This window comes from Aquila chrysaetos, chromosome 3, assembly GCF_900496995.4.
Source record: "Aquila chrysaetos chrysaetos chromosome 3, bAquChr1.4, whole genome shotgun sequence".
NCBI classification, from domain to species: Eukaryota; Metazoa; Chordata; class Aves; order Accipitriformes; family Accipitridae; genus Aquila; species Aquila chrysaetos.
Window position 1 is genome coordinate 32,815,171 of NC_044006.1, and position 20,107 is coordinate 32,835,277.

Below are 20,107 nucleotides of genomic sequence, written 5' to 3' on the forward strand. Positions count from 1 at the left end.
TTTAAAATAAAGTTTAAACATTTCCTTGTAGCATTACTAATTCAAATGTTGTTGGAATGTGAAAATAACTCATTTTTCCCCCTTAAGCTGTTTATATGATTTTTTAGAGTTATTTCCACTTTAATAACCTACAGTTTTAATAAACACTTGACACAGAATTTCTTTAAATAATATGTCTGTGTATTAAAATTCTCTCTTCTTTCAAGTATTTTTAAAAGACGATTAAATTGATCCACTTTACAAGACAATGTTTATACTACCTCTTTTTAGCAGTATTGTAAACTGAATGCAATCTCTTTTTTAACATAATCCACAGCTGCTTTAAAATGTCCTTTCTGAGGCTCTAGCCCATTTTTCAAAGGACTTTCATAAAGAATGTCTTTAATTAGTATTCATTTCAAGTACATTTTTTATTTATTTCATACAAATCTGGTCTGAGCAGAGTTCTCATCATTGTAAATAACTGACTAAATACTCAAATCTTGAAAATGATACCGGAGACCAGTAAGATAATTCATATGCTGTTCTTCTAGATTTCCTTTACTACTGCTTTTTGGCATATCTTTTTCTTTCTTGTCTTGCTGTCAAACTTGAAAGACTACGTTACACACTGGAGAAGGTTATATTTGAACTGGAGAAGGTTAAATTTTGCTAGAGCTGAATGTTTTATGTAATACTAGCCTTGCAGAACACTGACGATGATAAATGCTGTGCAGTTAACTCCCTTTTATTGGGTCCTTTCTGTCCCAAGGACCTGAAGTACAATACTGAGCCAGGGGAGAAACTGCCTAAGAAATCTGTATTTTCTGCTTTGATTAGCTTTAGTTAGCTGCTCACTGACTTTTTTGTTGTACTTAAGCACGTACATGCAACCTAAGAAGATGACAAGCAAAAGAAAGTTAACGGCTTCCCAGCCTGCCTGTTCTTTCCTCATCTGTGGAGAGCTTTAGCCGAAAATCCAGTGTTCTCTGTCTTTATTTGGGCAGCAATGTATTATCTCTACCTATAGATAGAGAAACAGAGAGAAAGTGAGTAACATGAGCTAAGGTCACATAATGAGCCAACGTCAGATGGTAAAATATGCCTTTACTCTTCAACTACTCTTTTGCATCCACAGTACTGCACTTCCAGAAAATAGTGGCACAAAAAGCTTTATTTCTGTGCACGGGTCTCAAACTAGGACGCATGAAACGCGAACACCGCCAAGTACTAAGTCAGGGTGAAATGAATTTGAATAAGGCACTTCATCCCTCAGAGACCACCTGTGAACAGAAGGAGTCTGCTTGTAAGGACACAGTCATTTACCAACCACGTGTGGCTTTGCTGATCGCACTGTTGGCATTAAAGTATCACCTTATTAAGTTTAATCATTTATGATTTTCATAGCACTCGCCATTTAGATTCAATCTTTGTACAACATTGTTTTTGTAAGCTAACTTCTATCTGTTCACATTATCATGCAGTGAATGGTCCTCAAGCTTTGGTGTCCTCCATTTGGGTTGAAACTATCACCACATTTGAAGCCCAAACACCAATTTTTGCTGTTTTCTGACTATACAGTCTAACTATTTGAGCTATTTTTTCCTAACTCAGTCCTGAGAAACTGCGTTATTTGAAATACAAAGTTTACATAAGCTACAGTTATGGAACCAAGCATTATCACCCCTCAATTTTAGAGAGCTTCTGAAGTGCTGTGGCAAACGACGTAATGCTGCTTCATTCAGGTGGGTAAAACACCTGAAGAAACCGGCGAGCCGGGCACTCTGGGTTTTGTCTACCCGACTCTCAGCTCTGGGCAAGCTGAACGTTTGCCGCCATTTGGCACTTTGCAGCGTCTGGTTGTTCCACACGGGACCCCAGTACCTTGGGCCACCCCCGAGCCCGTGGCTGCGGCCGTGGCACGGCCTGGCGGCCTCTCACCCCGTGGCCGCTGCGACACGGGGCTTTAGGCGACAAGGGAGTGGCACGAAGGCTCCCCAGCCGAAACCAAGAAGCCACTGCCGGGCCGAGCTCCGCCGCCCAGAGGGGCAGCGTTTGCCACCCCCGTGCTCGGCTACGCCTCAGGAAAGGGGTTTCCGCCATGAAGGCGGCACCGTTGACCTGGCAAGGGGACGAGCAGGGCGAGGCTCCGGCGCCTCCTCTCCTCCAGCCCGTGAGTGTCGGCCGCGCACGGGCCCGCCTCGGAGCCTCCCTCACGACGCCGCCCTCGGCGCCTCCCGCCCTGCTCCTCCACTGGCCGCGCCGCCATTACCCCCCGCGGCGGGCGCCCGCCTCTCTCTGCGAGCGGCTCGTTGCGGGCAGGCGGCGCTGGCGGGGCTTAGACGAAGCGTCGAGGGACGGATCGGTGAACGACAGACGGGGCGAGGGGAGAGGGAGGGTTGCGCGGGAGGGAGGCGGCGGGCTGCGTCGCATGGGCGGCCGCGGCGCGGTCCTTGAGGCGGGGGAGGTGCGGAGCTGCTTCCTCCTGCCCCCTCCGCGGTGAGGGGCTGCTCTGGGCCGGGGGAGGGCTGTGGTGGGGGCTCGCTGGTGGCCGTGGGCTTTCCCCAGGCGGCCTGGGCTTGCTTTCTGTCATGCTGGGCTCCCCCGGGGTGACCCCTGCGGCGCTGGCCTGAGGGAGGTTGCGCTCCCCGCCTGGCCGGGCCTCTGCCTGCCTGGGGTGCCGGGCTAGCTGGGGTGCTGCTAAAGGTGCGCTGGTGAGTGGATTTTGTGGATTTTGTTGCTGTCTCTAGGCTCCTGTGATGCCGCAGTTAAGGTCAGGGAAAGTGGTAACTGCCAGCGAGGTGAAGTCAGCTGATGGGATGGTCACCAGCCCAAGCTCTCTGGGTGCAGGGGTGGGACGTGAGCCAGGGAAAAAGTTGTTAGTCAAGCAGAGTCCTCACCTGGCACCAAAGAGAAAACCTGAGCAGCCCTTATCCTCCTGTCTGCAACCTGCCATGCTCCCCAGCAATTCCTGTGAGCAGTTTGCTCCTTTTGTGCCCATGCAGAAGGAGCAAGGTGAGAGTAGCCAGAGACTCCCAGGTAAAAAAACCAAGGGGATACAGTGCAGGAGGGCTGTCAGAAGCAACAAGGCTGTAGCTCTGCCAATTTCAGACACTGCTGTATGTGAAGGTTGGCAGACAGTGACCATGGCTGCAGCAACCTGCCGAGAAGAGACTGTAAGGAGAGGGACAGGACAAGGTCAACAGCTATTTTTCTCAGGAACTACTTTGCAAAATAAACTCTCAGCAGGGATTGAAAGGAAAGAACATAGCTCAGAAGGACTGAACCTCTCAGGTTTCCAGGAGAGTTCAGGGAGCTCAGGAAAAAAAGGCAGATATTCCTTTATGGAAATAAAATTACAAATCCCATCCTCAGAAGAGGAAATTGAGAGCACAGAGAGACATGGCATTTCCTGTTTGCCAGAACCAGGGGAGCTGCAACCCAGAAAGGGCACATGTGATGAAATAAAAAGCATTGACTCCATAATGATGCTGAAGATGCAAGTCCCAGGTCTTAAGAAGAATTTGGGGATTCAGGAATCCTTGTCTGAACCAAAACCTCAGGAAGAGCTAGATACACCAGAGAAGTTGGACGGGTGTTCTTTAATTGGATCAAGAAAGCCAGGGACAGAGGAGAAAGGAAAGAGATGCTTGAGCAAGAAAGGCGGTACATCTTTGATGAAAGCAAAACTACAAGGTCCCAAAGAGAGGGGTAGATCTGCCTTGCTAGAACTGCATACACAGTATCGAGAGTCCAAGAAAGGAGCTGTGATTCTAAGGAAGAGGGACAGAAACGCACTGATGTCACAGCAGCTACAGGGCATAAGTCTCCAAGAACAACCAACAACCAGAGGAAAAATGCACAAGCGTTGCATGAAAGAAGAGCAGCAGAGCTCAAACCCTCAGAAAGGAGCAGACAGCCTGGGGGAAAGTGGTAAGCACTTGTGCCCCATTGTAGAAGTACAGGTGCAGAATTTGGGCTTCCAGGACAAGGGACTGGTGCTGTGGTAAGACCTCATTAAAAAGTGGAAAAACAAGATAATTTTTCTTCTGCAGATGTGTCTGTGTGGGACAGAGTCATGGGGGCAGGAAAGAGTGGCCTGTATCCTATCTCAAAGTGACTCTTAGTGTGGCTGGCTGCTAAGTTAACTTAAGAAGTCTAGAGATAAGAGCTAGGGTCTGCTAGCTTTACAGAAATGTTTTAGCCTTATACAGTGCCACGTTCTTCTGTAGCCTTGAATGTTTTTTGCTCTCTTTATAAAATATTGCAATAATTACTCTTCTTTGTTTTTCAATCAGCAAAGGAAAAATGGAAAGCAATTGAGTGGGACCCTGGTACACAGGCTGTGAAGAAGCTTAAGACAAATCGAAACAGATCAGAAGATTCCAAGGAAAAGGAACCTCACTACTCTAAATCTCTCATGGTTGCTACTTCAGGTGGGACTCAAAGCAAGAGCTTTGTATGCCATCCTGTAACAAAAAAGTCTGGTGTGCAGTATAAAAAAAGTAAACCCAGAGTTGATCAAATCAAGTGCTTGCAAAGTTTTAGTGTGACTACAGCTGAAGAAATGAGAAATGTGTCTGCAAAATGTGATGCTGAACGTTGCAGAAATTCCCTGAACCATTGTAATGGCTTGCTCTGTGCAACAGAAAAGAATCCATTTGTGAGATTAGAGGCCTGTAGTTACATCAATACATTTGTGAAGTTTTCAGCTAGTGGAACTACCAGCAGTTATAAATTAAGTGGATTCTTCCATGTAGCCCAGAATAAAAGAAAGCATGTTTTTCCTCATGGTACTGTAGAACAGAGTGACAGGAATTGCAGCAGTAATGGAATGCAAAATGAGAGATCGCCCATAAGACATGGTTTATTGTTCAATAAAGAAAAAATTCAAAATGGAGAAGGGTGTTTTTCATGCTGTCAGAGTGAAAACAATAAGTGTTTAAGGGGAAAAAAGTGGAATATTGGTAGAAAGCCTAGAAAAAAGATGAAAATCACGGAGAAATCTGCAGTAGAGAATATTTTCGCAGACATGGCTAATGAATGCAGCAAGTCTGAGTTACAAACAGAAGCGGCAGTTGCCATGTCAAGTTCCTTTGCAGAATTAGGACTAAATCATAAAGAAATTACTCTGTCAGCTTCATGTGATCATACATCAAATCTTCATACAGGAAGATATAGTCATGAAGCACAAACTATATCAGTCTGGAGAAAGAATAGTACCGAATTACTTGCATTTGAAGATGGCTTTAAGAAGACATCTGAGCTCTCTGTAATAGCAAAAGGAGAAAATTCAGACAGCGTGGCACATCATTCTGCTGCCTCAGGTAGCCTGAGAGTGCTAGCTGAGGTCCATGATGTTTCTAATTGTCACAGAAGCAAGACAGATGAAAAATTGAAGAAAGTTCATAAAAAAATGCAGCAGTTTACCTGTCAAAGAGCAGTACCCATGACTGGTAAAAATGTTTGGCCTTTCAAATCTTGTGCCAGGACTTCTGAAAGGGTTCGTAAAAATCATGGGTCCATATCAGAAGAAAAAAGACTTTTAAGGGCTGCCTTTGAGGAATCCTCTGATAAAAGCAGTGTTAAAGCTGTAGCAGACAGTGCCGTGACTGGGAATTTGAGACAGTTGGATTTGCATACATCATCGGTAGAAGTTAACAAAGAATCTACACATAAAATAATAGATCCAAATGCTGAATGTCTGACTTCACTTGAAACACCAGAATCCTCTTCTGTGGATATTTATGAGACACCAAGAAAGAGCAATGAAAATGCGGAATTACCACTTAATATGGATAGAAGTGCCGTGGCGCTTAACCATGATGATGTGCAAGAAGTTAAAGCAACCTTGAATTTTACAACAAAACAAAAAGATAAAGGAGCTGTAATGAAAAGAAACCTGTCTGTGACAGTCCAGAATGGTACATCTACAAGTAACAGAAACAGAATAAACTTCAGCCGTGAAGCATCAGTAGTGAACCAGACATTTTCTGATTTAAAGCTAATGAAAGTATTAAACACTGGAAACCTGACAAAATTCAAAATTCCTTTATGCAGAAACAAACCTGAATCCAGGAAATTGGAATCTGTCCGTTCATTTGAAAGAAAATCCTGTAGTCCACTAGAGCTTCTTGACAGCACTAGTGTTTCAAGGAGGCAGAAAACAGGTGAAGAGACTTTTTTGGTAAATTCCGAGCAGCAGCCTCTTCCTGTTGCAAGTGATGCTATGTCTACAGCTTCCATGAGGAAAAAAGCAGATGAGATCAACAGTAAGGACTTTCAGCATGATAGCTCTGAAAACATTTCAAATGAGATGTCTGCGCTCCCTGAACATTTTTCTTTATATCCACATCCTTTTCTTGATGGACAACTAGAGTCATCTGTGCCTGATTTCCGTGGTACTGAATGTGTACTAAAATCTCATTTTCCTGATGATTCTTGGAATGCAGTTGACCACCCTGTTGCATTAGAAATAAATGATGATAGCAAATCAAGAGGGAATCTTTCACAACACAAAAGTCAAAATTTTCCAGATATTCTTGAAGCTTACAAAGAAGATGTTCTTGTCATTGATGTGATTCAGGATGACCCTGACCTTTTTGGAACCAATAACAAAGAGGAGCTCGCACCTGCAGACTGTGAAAATTGTCCTGTGAAGGCATCCGGTACTAGCACCTGCATTAAAGATGAAAAGCAGGATCTTAAGCCTGAGTATCCTGTTACCTTAGAAAATGGAGATTCAGTAGAGGATAATTTTAGGTATGCATATCATTCTTTTTATTACAAATCCTAAGTACTTTGTTCTCATAAAAGTATACGTTGGTTGTAGTGGTCAGGCTTCCTTACCAAATTTCACTAATTTCTGGGTTGATGTTAATTGTCAGAATTTGACTGAGGTATGACAGTATGCTGAATGCAAATAAATTAATTTGTTCTTCATAAGAACTAGGATAAACTCTGAATCAAAGGAAAACATAGTCCTGAAGAACTGGTTTAGACCAAGTGAAGTAAAATACAAAAGTATCAACACGGCTAATTAAGAGTAATAGTCTTAATAAATAACTTAATATTTTTAAGTATCTGACTTGATTTGAGATAGCAGATATCTCTCTAAGGGTAGTTTTTAGTTGTAAAGTGAGCAACCTGGTCTAGTGGAAGGGGTCCCTGCCCATGGCAAGGGGGTTGGAACTAGATGATCTTTAAGGTCCCTTCCAGCCCAAACCATTCTATGATTCTGTGATAATACTTAGAAATACTTTTTGCTTTCTAGGTGTAGCTTATTCTTTTGCTGGATCTGTATGAGTAAATGGTTATCTCTACAGTAGTATTCCATTCTGCCATTCTCTTTCCCTGCTTTTCTGCTATCCCCAGACATGTGAATAGTTTTCAAATCTGTAATTTGACTAACACGTTGTAGATGTTTATGATCTTGCATCTTCATTCAGCATGTTCCTGGTGTAAATTATTAGGCATTTATGTTTTTCTGGGTTTTGAGATGATAAAAGTCACTGAAGGGGGAAGAGAAGTTTAAAGTAGAAACAAGCTTTTGTGAAAGAGGTAGTAGGCCTTCGTGGGATAGATGGAACTCATCAACTGTCTAGTCTGTTTACTCTCTAAGATTCGATACTTGTGTTCAATAAATGAGTTTTAAGATTAAACTTTTTAGCTTACGAATAAAACATAAAGCTTAGGTAGAGATAGTACAAGATTTTCCTCTGAAGATTAGGGTTTTTTATTGGGAGGAGTGTTTTAATTTTCTTCCTCTGCTCTTTCTGTGTGGCTTTATGTTATCCTTATTTTAAATAATGTTTTAATTATTTTCAACATTGGACCATCTTATAACTGCATTCTTTTTTTTTTTACTCTTCGCTCTCCTTATCCTTTCTTCTTCATTAACCAGTGTGCAAGAGGAAGGAATCTTTGCTAAGGTGCTGAACAGTTTTTTAGACATGAGAATATAAAACTTTCAGATGTTAATAGAATAAAACTTCTGCCAAAACAAGCCTCTGGAGAACAGGGCAAGTCTTTAGTAGGAGCATCCAACTTCTTAAGAAGCAGCTAGGCTGTATCATAGTAAGTTTATTAGAATGAGTATTCATTTTGTGTACAGTGTGTATTATATCTTATATACACTGTTTAACAGAGTGAGTATTCAGTGTATATTACCCCAGGGTAATAGTGGCTCTTCAGAGACAGTTTCTAGCTGACAGTCCAGACAGCTGTTGCCCAGAGTGGAAGACCAGAACTTCTGAGCCCTTTACACTTATGTGTTGGTTATGGTAGTAAAGTTTGTTATTTACATAAATACTAACTGAAAATTTTATTGGATCCTGTAAGTACTCTGTAGGGAGGACAAATATTCCCTTTAATTAGTAATGACATTGAGTTAGAGTAACATTTATCACAACCATTAGATAGATGAAAACTGAACTTGTTTGAAGTCATATTTCAACTTTCTTCCTGGTATCTACTGAATTTGCTTGCCATCAGCCAAGGAAAACAAAAATGCATGGTTCTTATTTCTTAGAATTTCCCCTTAATTTACTAAAGAAGCAAGCAAAATTGTCTGGGTTTGCTTTTTACCTTCCATAGTTTGATGCAAAAATCATTAGACGGTGACTAATCATACATGGTAACAGTCAGGAGCATACTTATGAACTGAATATGAGAATATTAAAATAAGGCAATAGACCTTACCACAGTTTTATCAGGTAGCTTATGATATCACCAGATAATACCAGATAATGGCTAGTTCATACTGTTGGTTTTTATTTTGTTAGTATTTACCAGATACAGCTGGGACTTCAACTTTGTTTGGCCAACCCAAAAAGGTGATTATGCTGGTAGAGTTACGCTCACATCATACTACGTATTTTAAAATCAAATATTGTTTCTGTTAATGTCTTTTTTTTTTCTTTAGAGATATTCTAGAGTATTGTCAATGTTCTCTTGTTTGGCTTCTTATTTTATGTATACTCAGTTTTGCTTCATTGCAGTATTAGTTTGTAATGCCACTTTAGTCTGTCCACGTAGAACAGCGAGTCAGAACTGTGCTACTGTAAACTATCTCTAACTTGTATAAATATTAATTTATATGCATGTTTTGTTTAATATTTGGTTAATGTTAGCCATTACACTCTAGATGAATGTAATCTAGGTGATTTTAGGTAGAAGAGTAATTCAAGCACTTAATGCCTGCACATGGTGGTTGTTGCTGAATGTTTTAACTGTATCAGTGTATAGCTTTTGTTATGATTTCCCTTCAGATTAGTAAGAGCAGGCAGATGATGATAGAATCTGGATCTTTGCTAAAACTATTTTAGTGCATGTATGCATGGGGATGGACTTCAGTACGTTACTTCTTGTGTACTGATATTTTAGTCTGGCATTGGAATGGAGCAGTAAGAACTGTATTTCTGCTAGCAGCAAGTTATTCTGAAAGTATAGCTGGGTTGTTAAAAAGCTTTTTAAAATGTGTTGAGTGTTACTTAAGAGTTTAATAGCATTTAAATTGTAATTGTAAAGGAAACGATTGGTGCCTTAATTTGTGGTGTTCTTCCAGCTACAAAAGTCTGAGATCTAGCAGCTTGTCAAAATGACAGTTGCTATAATGAAGTAATACTTTTTATTCAAGTTTCATTGTGAAACCAAAGCACTGAAACTGTGTGAAGGATGTACCAGGTTGACTGAGTAACTGACAAGTGTTCAGTAGCAACTCTTAGCCACTGTGGATGTGTAACTGTTAGCCACTGTGGATCCATTTTGTTTGAGCTTTGAATTTAAACACAAGATGTGTTTAGCCAATGACACTTTTCATCTTTGTTTGTGACCTTAAAAGCTGGAGGGGTATTTTTAGTTATGAAAATTCAAGGATAATAATTTTTGGCTTCCAAATTTCAGATAATGAGAGCACGTGTCCTTCAAAAGCAGAACATACAGGTCACAACAGTGATTGAGGTCCAAAATTCAAATAAGGCTTTTTTCTTTGGTTGGTTGGTTGGGTTTTTTTAAGCAAACTAACAAAGCACCCAACAACCAAAGAGGCACCTAACATTGCTACACATCTCTAACTTAAAGTTTCCTAACTACTGTAATTGTGCTTGTGCATGTGCCCAGAACTGATGTCTCTGAACAAGTAGATTTAAGTAGGACAAGCAGGTACTGTCTCTTAATCCCCAGGAAGATTCAGAAAAGGCTCTGCATGTGTATGTCCTGAATGGTTTGATTCAGTTAGCATGCTCTGACCTTTAGGATAAGTAGGACTGGTTACTCCTCTGGTGGTTGCGTTTTAAGAAGAGTGCTGGTCACTTCCAGGCATTAACTGCCAGTCATCAGGAAAGGATTCTGGCCCTGCAGCCTGAGTGGGGCAGTGAAACTCAGTTTTCACATTCACTTCTGTTTGCCATTTTCTATTGCCTACCCTTATGTGACTCCCAACAGTGCAGGTTTTTTAATCAGTCATCATTCTTTCCTCTCATGTAGGGTATCTAGACATTTATTCTTAAGTGGCATCCAGTATGTCTTTTCATCCCAACAGAATTAGTAGGTTCAGTGGATACCTTTGAAAGCGCATCAGCAGCCATTCTTGCTCTTAGGAGACTTCTGTATTTTACTGTTTTCCTTTTGAATAGAAAACCTAAACTTGAATCCATTTTTCATATCCAAAATAGCAAACTGAACACTGTGGTTTCTGTAACTTGTGCTGTAAAGAGAGATTTGTTTAAACTTAGCAGCAGCATGCAAGAGCATCCTGTGTTCTGAGATGGTCTAGTCTGTCTCCATTTCTACATCTCTAAAATGGGCTGACTTCTGGTTCGTGTCACTGCTCCTAGACTTGTCAGCTGGTGAGCAAATGCCAAGTACTGTAATAAATGTAGTTTTCTGTATGTGTTTTAGGCACCTTCTTTACAAGAACTTATAAAGTGTTTCTGTAACTATTTCACACTACACAATTAGCAGAATCTGGTAAAGATTTGGAAGTGGCTTTTGACCTGAACATGAAGATTTCAGTCTCTTCATGCTGTTAAATATTTTCAGTTTTAAGCAATGTTTATGAAGATGACAGCTTTCTGGAACTGTCTGCACTGCAGTTTTACAAAAAAAGAAGGTCAATTGTTGTTGTAGGCAAAATCACTCAAACTTTGCATTTCACATAAAATGTTGGGGAGAGCGGAAATGAGCCTACAGAGAGCCTGCCTCTAATAAAAATCCCTCTCATCTCTGCAAACTTGCTATAACTTATTAAACTCTGCTTCTTAATGTATCTCGCGTATATACATAGATACCTGTGCCTGAACGTTTGTATAATTCCAAGTTACACATGCTGGGGAACTTTAATTTCCACTAGGTTGTTGCAAATTTTCATCGTTCCATTTTACTAGGCAGCTTGCTGTCATTATATGTGGTGTCATTCACCAGGTGTGAGCTTCCAAAATCTTTGGTGATGACATTGTTGATTTATATATTCTATATATAATATTTTAATATGTATTTTTACCTTCTGAGCTTTTATAAGGAGAAATATTTATTTTTTTCCCAACTTATCTTTAAAAGAGGTGAAGTATCTTTCTATGAACAAATGTTTTTGTTACTCTCTTTTGAGATTCATTTTTATGCAAATCGTCTTGAATATAAAATTACTATAAATCACATTTTGTAGAAACTGATGAATTGGCTCATTAGCACAGTATTTCCATAATTTGCTGTACAGAGATTTTCCCTTCTCAGTATTTTAGGCAAAGGTGAATTGAGATAATGAGCATTTACTGATGAATTTTGGGATTTGAAATATCTTGGGTTTACTTATTTTGTTTAGGTCTGTATCTGTAGGGATGGACATAAGAAAGCCAAAAGAAGAATTAAGAACAGTCTTAGAACAGTGTGTTGTATGTAAGGATTCTGTCCATAGCTAAAAGTATTACTGAGAACTTTAATATTATGTAACTGGTTAGATTAATCCTGCTTTTGTGCAAGATGGAAATCTTAAATACACTTTTTATTCAAAACAGACACATTACCATACAAGAATCTGGAATGTCAAATGATACTGAAAATTCCTGTGATTGGGTGCTGAAAGGTAAGAGTCTTTGGAGATTTTTGAATGTGTGATCAAGAGAAGAAAGTAACCACAAAGATGTTCAGTGGGAAAACCTAGGCTTTCTACTTTCTACATAAAATGAGAAGTTGTCAGTTCAGTAATACTTTTTATTGTAACAGCGATTTGTTTCCTAATGCATATAAAATGGATGTCTTTTGAAATGGTACAAACTTGAGCCTTATAGGGAACATCTACTTCTCTGTTGTACTTGTCTGTTGGTAGTACTGGGGGTTTTTTTTGTTTTGGTTTTGGGTTTTTTGACATCTCTCTGATACAAGGCAAGGAATTCTGTTAGTTGATGAGGTGATAGTAAGACACCGAGTACTGTGATACTGCTTTGGAGTCTGACTCATAATGTCACTTGGTTGTTCTCTTGTGTTCATCAGCAGACAGAATTTTACAATAGTTTTTTTTCCAGGTTGTACTTCTGCTTTTTGCAGATGCTATGCCCATTGCTTTGACAAACTGTTTTGGTTTTTAAGAATGCTTATTTTTTTTTAGAGAAGGATACTTCCGACTTAATGTTTTTTTCTTCCTATTTTAAGCAGAACAGTCCCAACTAGGCAGCATCTGAATGTGATTTGTTCAGTTTTCTACAGCTTGCATACAGACCTACTATGCATGGTACGTCTGATGTGGAAGTTTCTCTTAGGTTGGAGAAACAGGATTTTGACTTTAAACAGAAGTCCATTACTGACACACTGGAGAAGGCACAGAGTGCTGAGGCTGGTTTTGAAGGTTCTTGGTGTTTCCCTTTCTGCTGTCAGTTTGTCAGCTTGCTGTTAATCTGACACTCTGCCATTATGTATTGATTTTGTTGCAGGCTTGAAAAGTGTCTGTGACAGTAGCTCTTGTGCTGTTTTTTCATATTAATATGTTGTGTTCGTGTAGAGTGAGTGGTTTGGACAGATGTAGCCTCCTGGAGAAAAAGGATTGAATAGTGACTATTTGCGGGAGAGAGTTTCAGGCTTCAGTGATTAGAAGGCAGAATAAAAGGTAATGAGGGTTTAAGAGCTCAGACACCAAGAAATAGACATAAGTTCCCTGAGGAGGAATAGGGAGTAAGTACACAGTTAGGGCTCTGGTGATGTAAAGAGCCAGAGGGGCCTGTGCCATGGCATCTGCCGTACTGAGGTGACTGCAGCCAAACCTGGGAACAAGTCCTGTACTATTTAGTAACTTCTGCATTTTCTTAGACTGTTTCTTGTTATACTTCATGTTCTAATGAAGTTTGAGGCTAAAAGTCTTTGGGTCTTTTTGTGGTGCTTAAAATAAAGAAAAAGGTTTAAGTACGTCCTTCTTCCCAGATCTGAGAAGCTTAGGATCACATCACGCTCTTAGATTAATATGCACATGGTAACTTACGTTTGATTGTATGACTTTTTAAAAAGATCTGTACAGATCAAGAAAGGTGCCTGGTTTTGGTAATTACTGACAATTTATGTATTTATTTAGAAATACGTATTACTGCTTTGGTGTCTTGTGTTATGTAGTGAGGTCATGTCTGGTCATCTCAGTGGCTTCACAGTCTAAGAAGGGCGACAAATACTACAGTTAAGGTGTTCTGGATGACATCAATCCTCTTCACCTTTCAAGTGGAAATCTTGTGTACATTGTCTTCAAGGAGATGTGTCTTGTACTGATGATGTTACGGACACCAGTGACTATAAGATAAAAGCCTTTCCAATCATAATCTGATTCTTTCTTCCTGTATCTAGACAACACAGTGCAGTTGAAAATTCATTCATGTGATCCAATGAAATAGTGAGTTTCTTTTCTATGCAGAGCTGTTCTCTTGTACATAAACAGCTGCTTCAGAAAGCTCCAGTCAGGTGTTCTGTTCATTTCCTGTGGCATCTGCAAAAGGTGTTGAAATTTCCTGACACTGCATTCTCATTGAGTTTACTGTATTATAGGAATTTGGAGTTTCTCAGAGCTATCTGTATTTAGTTCAGGGTTGCATCATGTCATTACAATCAACTTACCTCCTTCTCCAGAAAAGACTAAGTCTTTATTTGCATAGCAAATTACCATACATATCTTTGGCTCTGTTTTAATAACAAAGTTTAACTGAATTTATTTCTAGAATATTGAATTACATAAATAAACCTGTTGTACTGTTCTACGGGGACTATTACGGAACATACAGTTTGGATAGAATTTTAATTGCAGATTCAGTTTAATATTTATTTGAAATGGTTCATGCTTTAAAGGTGAAATAATTTTACATATAAATTTCACATTTAGTAAGTCCTATGAGTTCTTAAATGTCATTAGTATTAAGGCTTTGTAATATTTTGGAAATAAAAACTTTGTTGTCTTGTAGCATGGGAAACACATAAAGTAATGTGTTTATACATTTTCAGCTAAAGATATTAAAACCCACAACTCCTCCAGAGGAAGCAGTCCTTTGGGAGGTGTTACTGAAGACTTTCTTGAAGATGGGCAACTGAGAGAACTAGATGAACTTTTAAAGAGTTTTGACGTGAATGAAAAGGTACTGAGAAATCATGCTTTCTGTCACTAAATAGTTTAAGAAATTAGTCTATATAGTTGGATAATTTTAATTACTAATGCTGTTTTGTCAACAAAATTTTCAGTTTCCTGTAATAAAAAGAATATTAGCGTTTCATAGATTACTGCACTATTGACAGCCTAAGTTTTGCTTGACAGAACTTGGTTTTTTTCCCTTGCCGCTAATGTTTCATTTCATATTTGAACATGAATTAAAATATTTTTATATCAGTTCTTACAGTAACTCTGTATTTCCAACTGTATGAAAATTACTGTTCCAGTGAATACCTAAGTGTACTACTGTGCGTATGTGACATTTTTACATAACACATCTAGTTTTAAAAGTCGGTATTAAGTGCTTGTAACCACACAGTCTCAGAAGGATGGGGTGGTGTTGGAAAGTTGGGGAGCTGCACAGCCATCATGCATCCCAGGAGGATCATTCTGTGGCTCATTACTTGGGCAGAAGGGCCATTACATTAACTTACTGACTTCCTGGCAGTTCAGAGGGAACGTTAAGCCATTTTCATGCTCACTGACTTTATCTGACCTTTCTACTCTCTCTGTCCTCCTTCCTCTAGATAGTAAGTCTAGGTCTTCTAAGACTTGAAGTTTTATACTATTTACTTCTTTGATAATGGATTGAAATTTACACCTCACTGCCACTCAGACATAGCTGCTGATAGCATTTACTATTTTCCACTACTTCAAGAGTGGATAATGGTTTTAACTGGATAAGTTAAACTGTAAAATTCACATGGCTAAAAACTGGTAGGTAATTGATAAGTTAATCAAACAGTAGGGAATCAGTTTCCTTGGCAAAATCATTATTTAAAAGCAGAATAGAAACATTTCCTTTAGCAATGGAATTGGGGCTGCTAACATCTGATTTGTAAAGTGAACAGTGCCATTTTGTTCCCTGACTACTTAGAGAAGATAAAAGGGTCTCTCAAATCATATAGGTTGCTGGAGGTGTGATACTTGTTGCAATATTGCCAGGTCAATCTGAGTTGGACTACTTTGTAGTGTTGTAGCTTTATAAAATCAGTGTCCTAATGTTTGCTTTTCTTTGCTGTGTTGGACAACAGTAAATATGTATAACTAATCTCACCCAAACTTCAAACTTAACCAAACTTATACCATAAAATACATGCTACAGCCCTAAACCTATTCCTGTATGTGGATGGAAAACTAGCTGTGCAGACCTGGGGAGGGAGTGGAATGGCAGAACACATGTTGCAAGTATCTACCATTTGGGATGATTTTGGGCGTTTGGTTTTTTTGATGGCTTTTCCAACTAATAATGATGTGAGAGACCATGGAGAAATATTTGGGGAACTGGTAAAATGAAGTTTGGAAGTCTGATGAGAGCATATCCATCTCTAATTCTTTGGCTATCATAAATCTGTGATATAATGTGAAGTTCAAATTACTCACAAAGCCAGGATTCCATGACTTTGTTCTATATCAGTCCTTTAAATTCTCATCCCCAAATATGTTAGGTGCTGTCTTTTTTCTCCATATCTTTGGGGACTTTTTACGTACACACCATGGTGCACAGCTGAGCAGAAGCCTTAGATTTCTCCTCAATACAGCTTTAAATTTTCATTGAACTTGATGGAATGTCTTTTGTGGGTTTCTACGCATCTGTCAGGCGCAGTTAAAATTGGACAGTGGGTCTAAAAATTGCTGGGATTATCAGTGGGAGCAAAGAGAAGTGAAGACAATCATGTTACCTTTTTTTCCAATTAAAAATCACCGTTTTAAAGATCACAATATAATGGCAGTGTGTCCATTTAAAAAGATGGTATAAGAGTAACCCTGCCATCCAAATTACAGTTTTTACAGTCAAGACTATTATCACACCTTCCAACAACCACTAACAGTTTTAAGTCTGTAGTGTAAAGTGTAACAGGCTTAGTAGTGCTTTGCTGTATCTGAAAGTACATTTTAAATATCTTCACAGTCCAGGTTTGCAGATGGAGTGCCTGATGTTAAACAAGAAAAAAAGGGTGAAGCTGAAAAAAGGTATATATACTGTGTCCTTCATGCAACCTGTGATGTTCCCCAGTTACTGTACTAATGAAATGTGATGTCTTTACTGAAACACCATCAGCATTTTAATTCAATTTTTCTATGTTATTGTGACTATGTGATTAAGAAAATAAGTATGTGAAATAATATAATTTCACTGTGCAAGTACAAGACAAGTATAGTCATAGCCTGACAGGACAATAGAGGTTATTTTGTCCTCTGGCTGATGATGAAATATATCCACTTTATGCCTGTGTCTCACCTTGGCATCTCAATGTGAGTATAGCATAAGATACATTTCCAGCTGCAATAGCAGTTACCAGAACTTTAAAAAAAAAAAAAAAAATATCAATGAAACTTTCAGCTTTCTTTTCTGCCTCTTGGGACTTTCTAAACTGATAAAAGAAGTGAAAGATCTCATTCAAATTCAGGCTGACAAATACTTGAACAGCAGTAGAAAAAGGCACTTAAAAACGTGGCATGTGGAGCTAAGCATGTGCTTTACTGTTCTGCTAGCTTTAAGCTATGCTTACAGTGTTTATAGTACATATGACTTCAAGTGTCAGACTAAGAAACTTCCATTCAACATCAGCCCACACATGAAGCAGAATAAGACTTTGTAGAAAAAGTATACTTAACTGATGGAATACTTAAGTAATTAGAAGAGAAATAACAGATATTTCAGAGTCATTTTCGCAATAATCAGGAAACCTTAGCTGGCATAGAAGAAGGGGTTGCTTTTTTCTAGCACCAGTCACAGTTCTGTGACAGACTTCAAGTGCACCAGAAGTCCGTTAAATGGAGAATATTACATCTTTTCATTAATCAACTAGAAAGCTCCAAGCTCCTCCTTCTGGTAAAATACCCATTTAAATTTACCTTAGTAGCATAAATAGTTCTTTATGCTCTAGAATAAGTAGATTATGCTGGATAAAATATGTGCAAGTAATACTGCATTACTTCACTTCCTTAGTTGAAATGCAGCACACTCTGCAGTTAGAGAAGAGGCATTTATTCCTTCATTTGGACTCAGACTGTTTTCTCTAATTTACTCAAAAATGTTACAATTGCAAAGTTTCATATAGAAGAAAACATAGTTACTGTTCTTATTTAGCAAACTCTCCTTCTAGTGGTGCTGTTACTTAAAAAAAGAAATTTGTTGTAGAGCTATATAGTTTACAGTTTCTGGCAAAATTGTGTGTAGTTTCATGTCTAGATTAAAAAGAGAGCTGAGATTTGTTATCCTGAAGATAAGCTGCTATGAAAATCCTGTTGTGTCAGATCTGAGGCTGGCATCACAAAGCATAAAAAAATTCTACATGGTAATTTGAAAATTCTGAGTAACTAGATCTGCAGACTTTTTTTCTCTGGAGACCAATACAATACATTGACTAGAATAAAACCGAAGATTGATATTGAGGAATTTGGGTTTATTAGCTAGAAGTTATTCTTATTTGCTGTAGCATTTTTATTTCAAACTGTATTAAAAACAGCCTGCAATTTAGGAAGGATTTGAATTATCCTGGCTATGAGAAGTACTAAATAGCTAGAATGTGCCCCTCATAGGGGATAGCAAGTCTATTTCTGTCTCCAAACAGCAAGCAGGCTGAAATGTCCTTTGTACTGAACTTAGATTCTTAATTGAAGGGGGGAGGGGAGAAAGATCTCATAAAAGGGGATTATTTTTTTCTGTGGCTTTATTTACAAATAAGAAAGAGATCACTAAGTATTTTGCTAGCAATATTTGTAGCTTATTTTGTGTGATGTGTGAAAACATCACATTTTAGTAGCTTAAGTATCTGGAATGTACATATTTGGGAATAGTTAAAGGCAGAACAGTCTTTAATTGGAGTTCCCTTTGAAATCACCTGACTCTTTTGCCAAGTAGAGTCAGTTATTATGCAAGAAAACAGTTGGCTCTACAAATGTAATTTCAAAAGCTTTGAGGATTACTTCTCTGGCAGATACTACATAACAGACTACTGAAAAGTAGATGCTTTTTCAGAGGTGACAGAAATCGTCTCAGTCTACCTGTCAGCATAGTGGAAAAAAAATAGAAGTGGTTCACAGGTGGCTTTTCTACTTATTTATTGAATTTCATATAGTTACACTTTAGGACAGAATAATCTCAACTAAAATCATAATCAGATTGGACCAGGCAATGAGAGTAATGAAAGTAAAGTTGTTGGGACTGCTAGCTCTTTAAATTTACAGCAAGTTTTCAAATGTTGTGTAAATTGTTGAAACTCTCATCTTTTATACACTTTATCTCCCTTTTTAGGTGTTTAGTATATGGGAGAAGTACCTGTTTAATTTAGTTAAACAAATTTTTGTTTTTTAATACTCAACAGTGACTGTATATACAAAGATCTTGTGAACTGTGAATTGCTATCAGGATTGCCATTGCATGCCCCGAAAGTAAATGCCCTCAGTGAAGCTACAGTGATGAAACCCCGGACAAATGGTATTGTATGCTGTATTGGTGAACCCTCCAGAATTTATTTTTACGTTTGTTTTATTTACCTATAAAATCTTAAGGAATTTCTTCAATTCCTGAAGGCATTGGCTGGAATTTGTTTTAGTTTGCATACACAGAAGCAAAAATGCAAGCTCTCATGTGATAGGTTAGTGAGGGTTTTGGGGTTGGGTGGGGTTTTTTAGCAGAATCCTATTTGGTAGGGTCAAATAGCAATCATTCTATCTTGGTATTTATGGTTCTCGGATACTTCAATGGTACAACAATGCCTGCATTCTTAGTATTTTGACACATTGTGTTTAAGCCATGTTATTGGCAAGTAACTTGTTTTTCTTTATTTGTGGTCAGAGAATGTGACTGCAGATTTTCTTGGTTGGTTGTTACCTGTCGGCAAAACTTGGCTAAGGGACTTCCTACCTTGCCGAAAGTCAGAACTTTTTTGTTTATGCCAAGTCAAATGTTTGTGAGGCATTCACTAGACTGGATCAAGGAAATTATCTGGATTTAAAAAGCAGCACTTTGTTTTGACCTGGTATATGTCACACCTGGGACAGGTACCTCATAAGTGTCTCTACCACCAGCAAAATCATAATGTAATGGAACTGTAGTCAAAGTTTCCTTCTCTTTTTCTTTGCACGTAACAACTCTGACATTTAGCCTTATATAAATGCATAGGTTTTTTTGGCGTACAAGATACAGCAAAAACAGGAATTGATTACTTATGGATAGATACTGCATTCTGTTTCTTTGCAACAGCTGTTTCAGGAATTAATATTTTTACAGTTATTGGTTAATATGGATGTTTATAAGCATGGATTTCCTGAATTGAGATCAGTGGCACAGGTTCTTGCTTAGTTTCAAATTGTACTGCCAGTCTGAGCTTGCAGAATGATTTTACCACCAAGTCATTTAACAATATTTTCAGGAAGTGCAAGAAACATAGCTGCTATAAAAAGCAACTGCGAAATACGTCTCTAGACTACAGTAGTTTGAAGTTGCTCACC

At 38.7% G+C, this 20,107-nt stretch overlaps 1 protein-coding gene across 1 annotated transcript in view; it reads left to right on the top strand.

Annotated features, from left to right (window-relative positions):
• The first annotated feature begins 2,422 nt into the window (after positions 1-2,422).
• The window catches only part of TOPAZ1 (testis and ovary specific PAZ domain containing 1), a 40,684-nt gene continuing 22,999 nt past the window's right edge, over positions 2,423-20,107 (top strand). The window contains exons 1-6 of the mRNA XM_030010549.1: positions 2,423-3,912; positions 4,278-6,741; positions 11,991-12,058; positions 14,446-14,576; positions 16,560-16,621; positions 18,979-19,091. Coding sequence (XP_029866409.1) covers positions 2,739-3,912; positions 4,278-6,741; positions 11,991-12,058; positions 14,446-14,576; positions 16,560-16,621; positions 18,979-19,091 — 4,012 coding nt within the window. The 5' untranslated portion in view covers positions 2,423-2,738. The remainder of the gene's footprint in view (positions 3,913-4,277; positions 6,742-11,990; positions 12,059-14,445; positions 14,577-16,559; positions 16,622-18,978; positions 19,092-20,107) is intronic.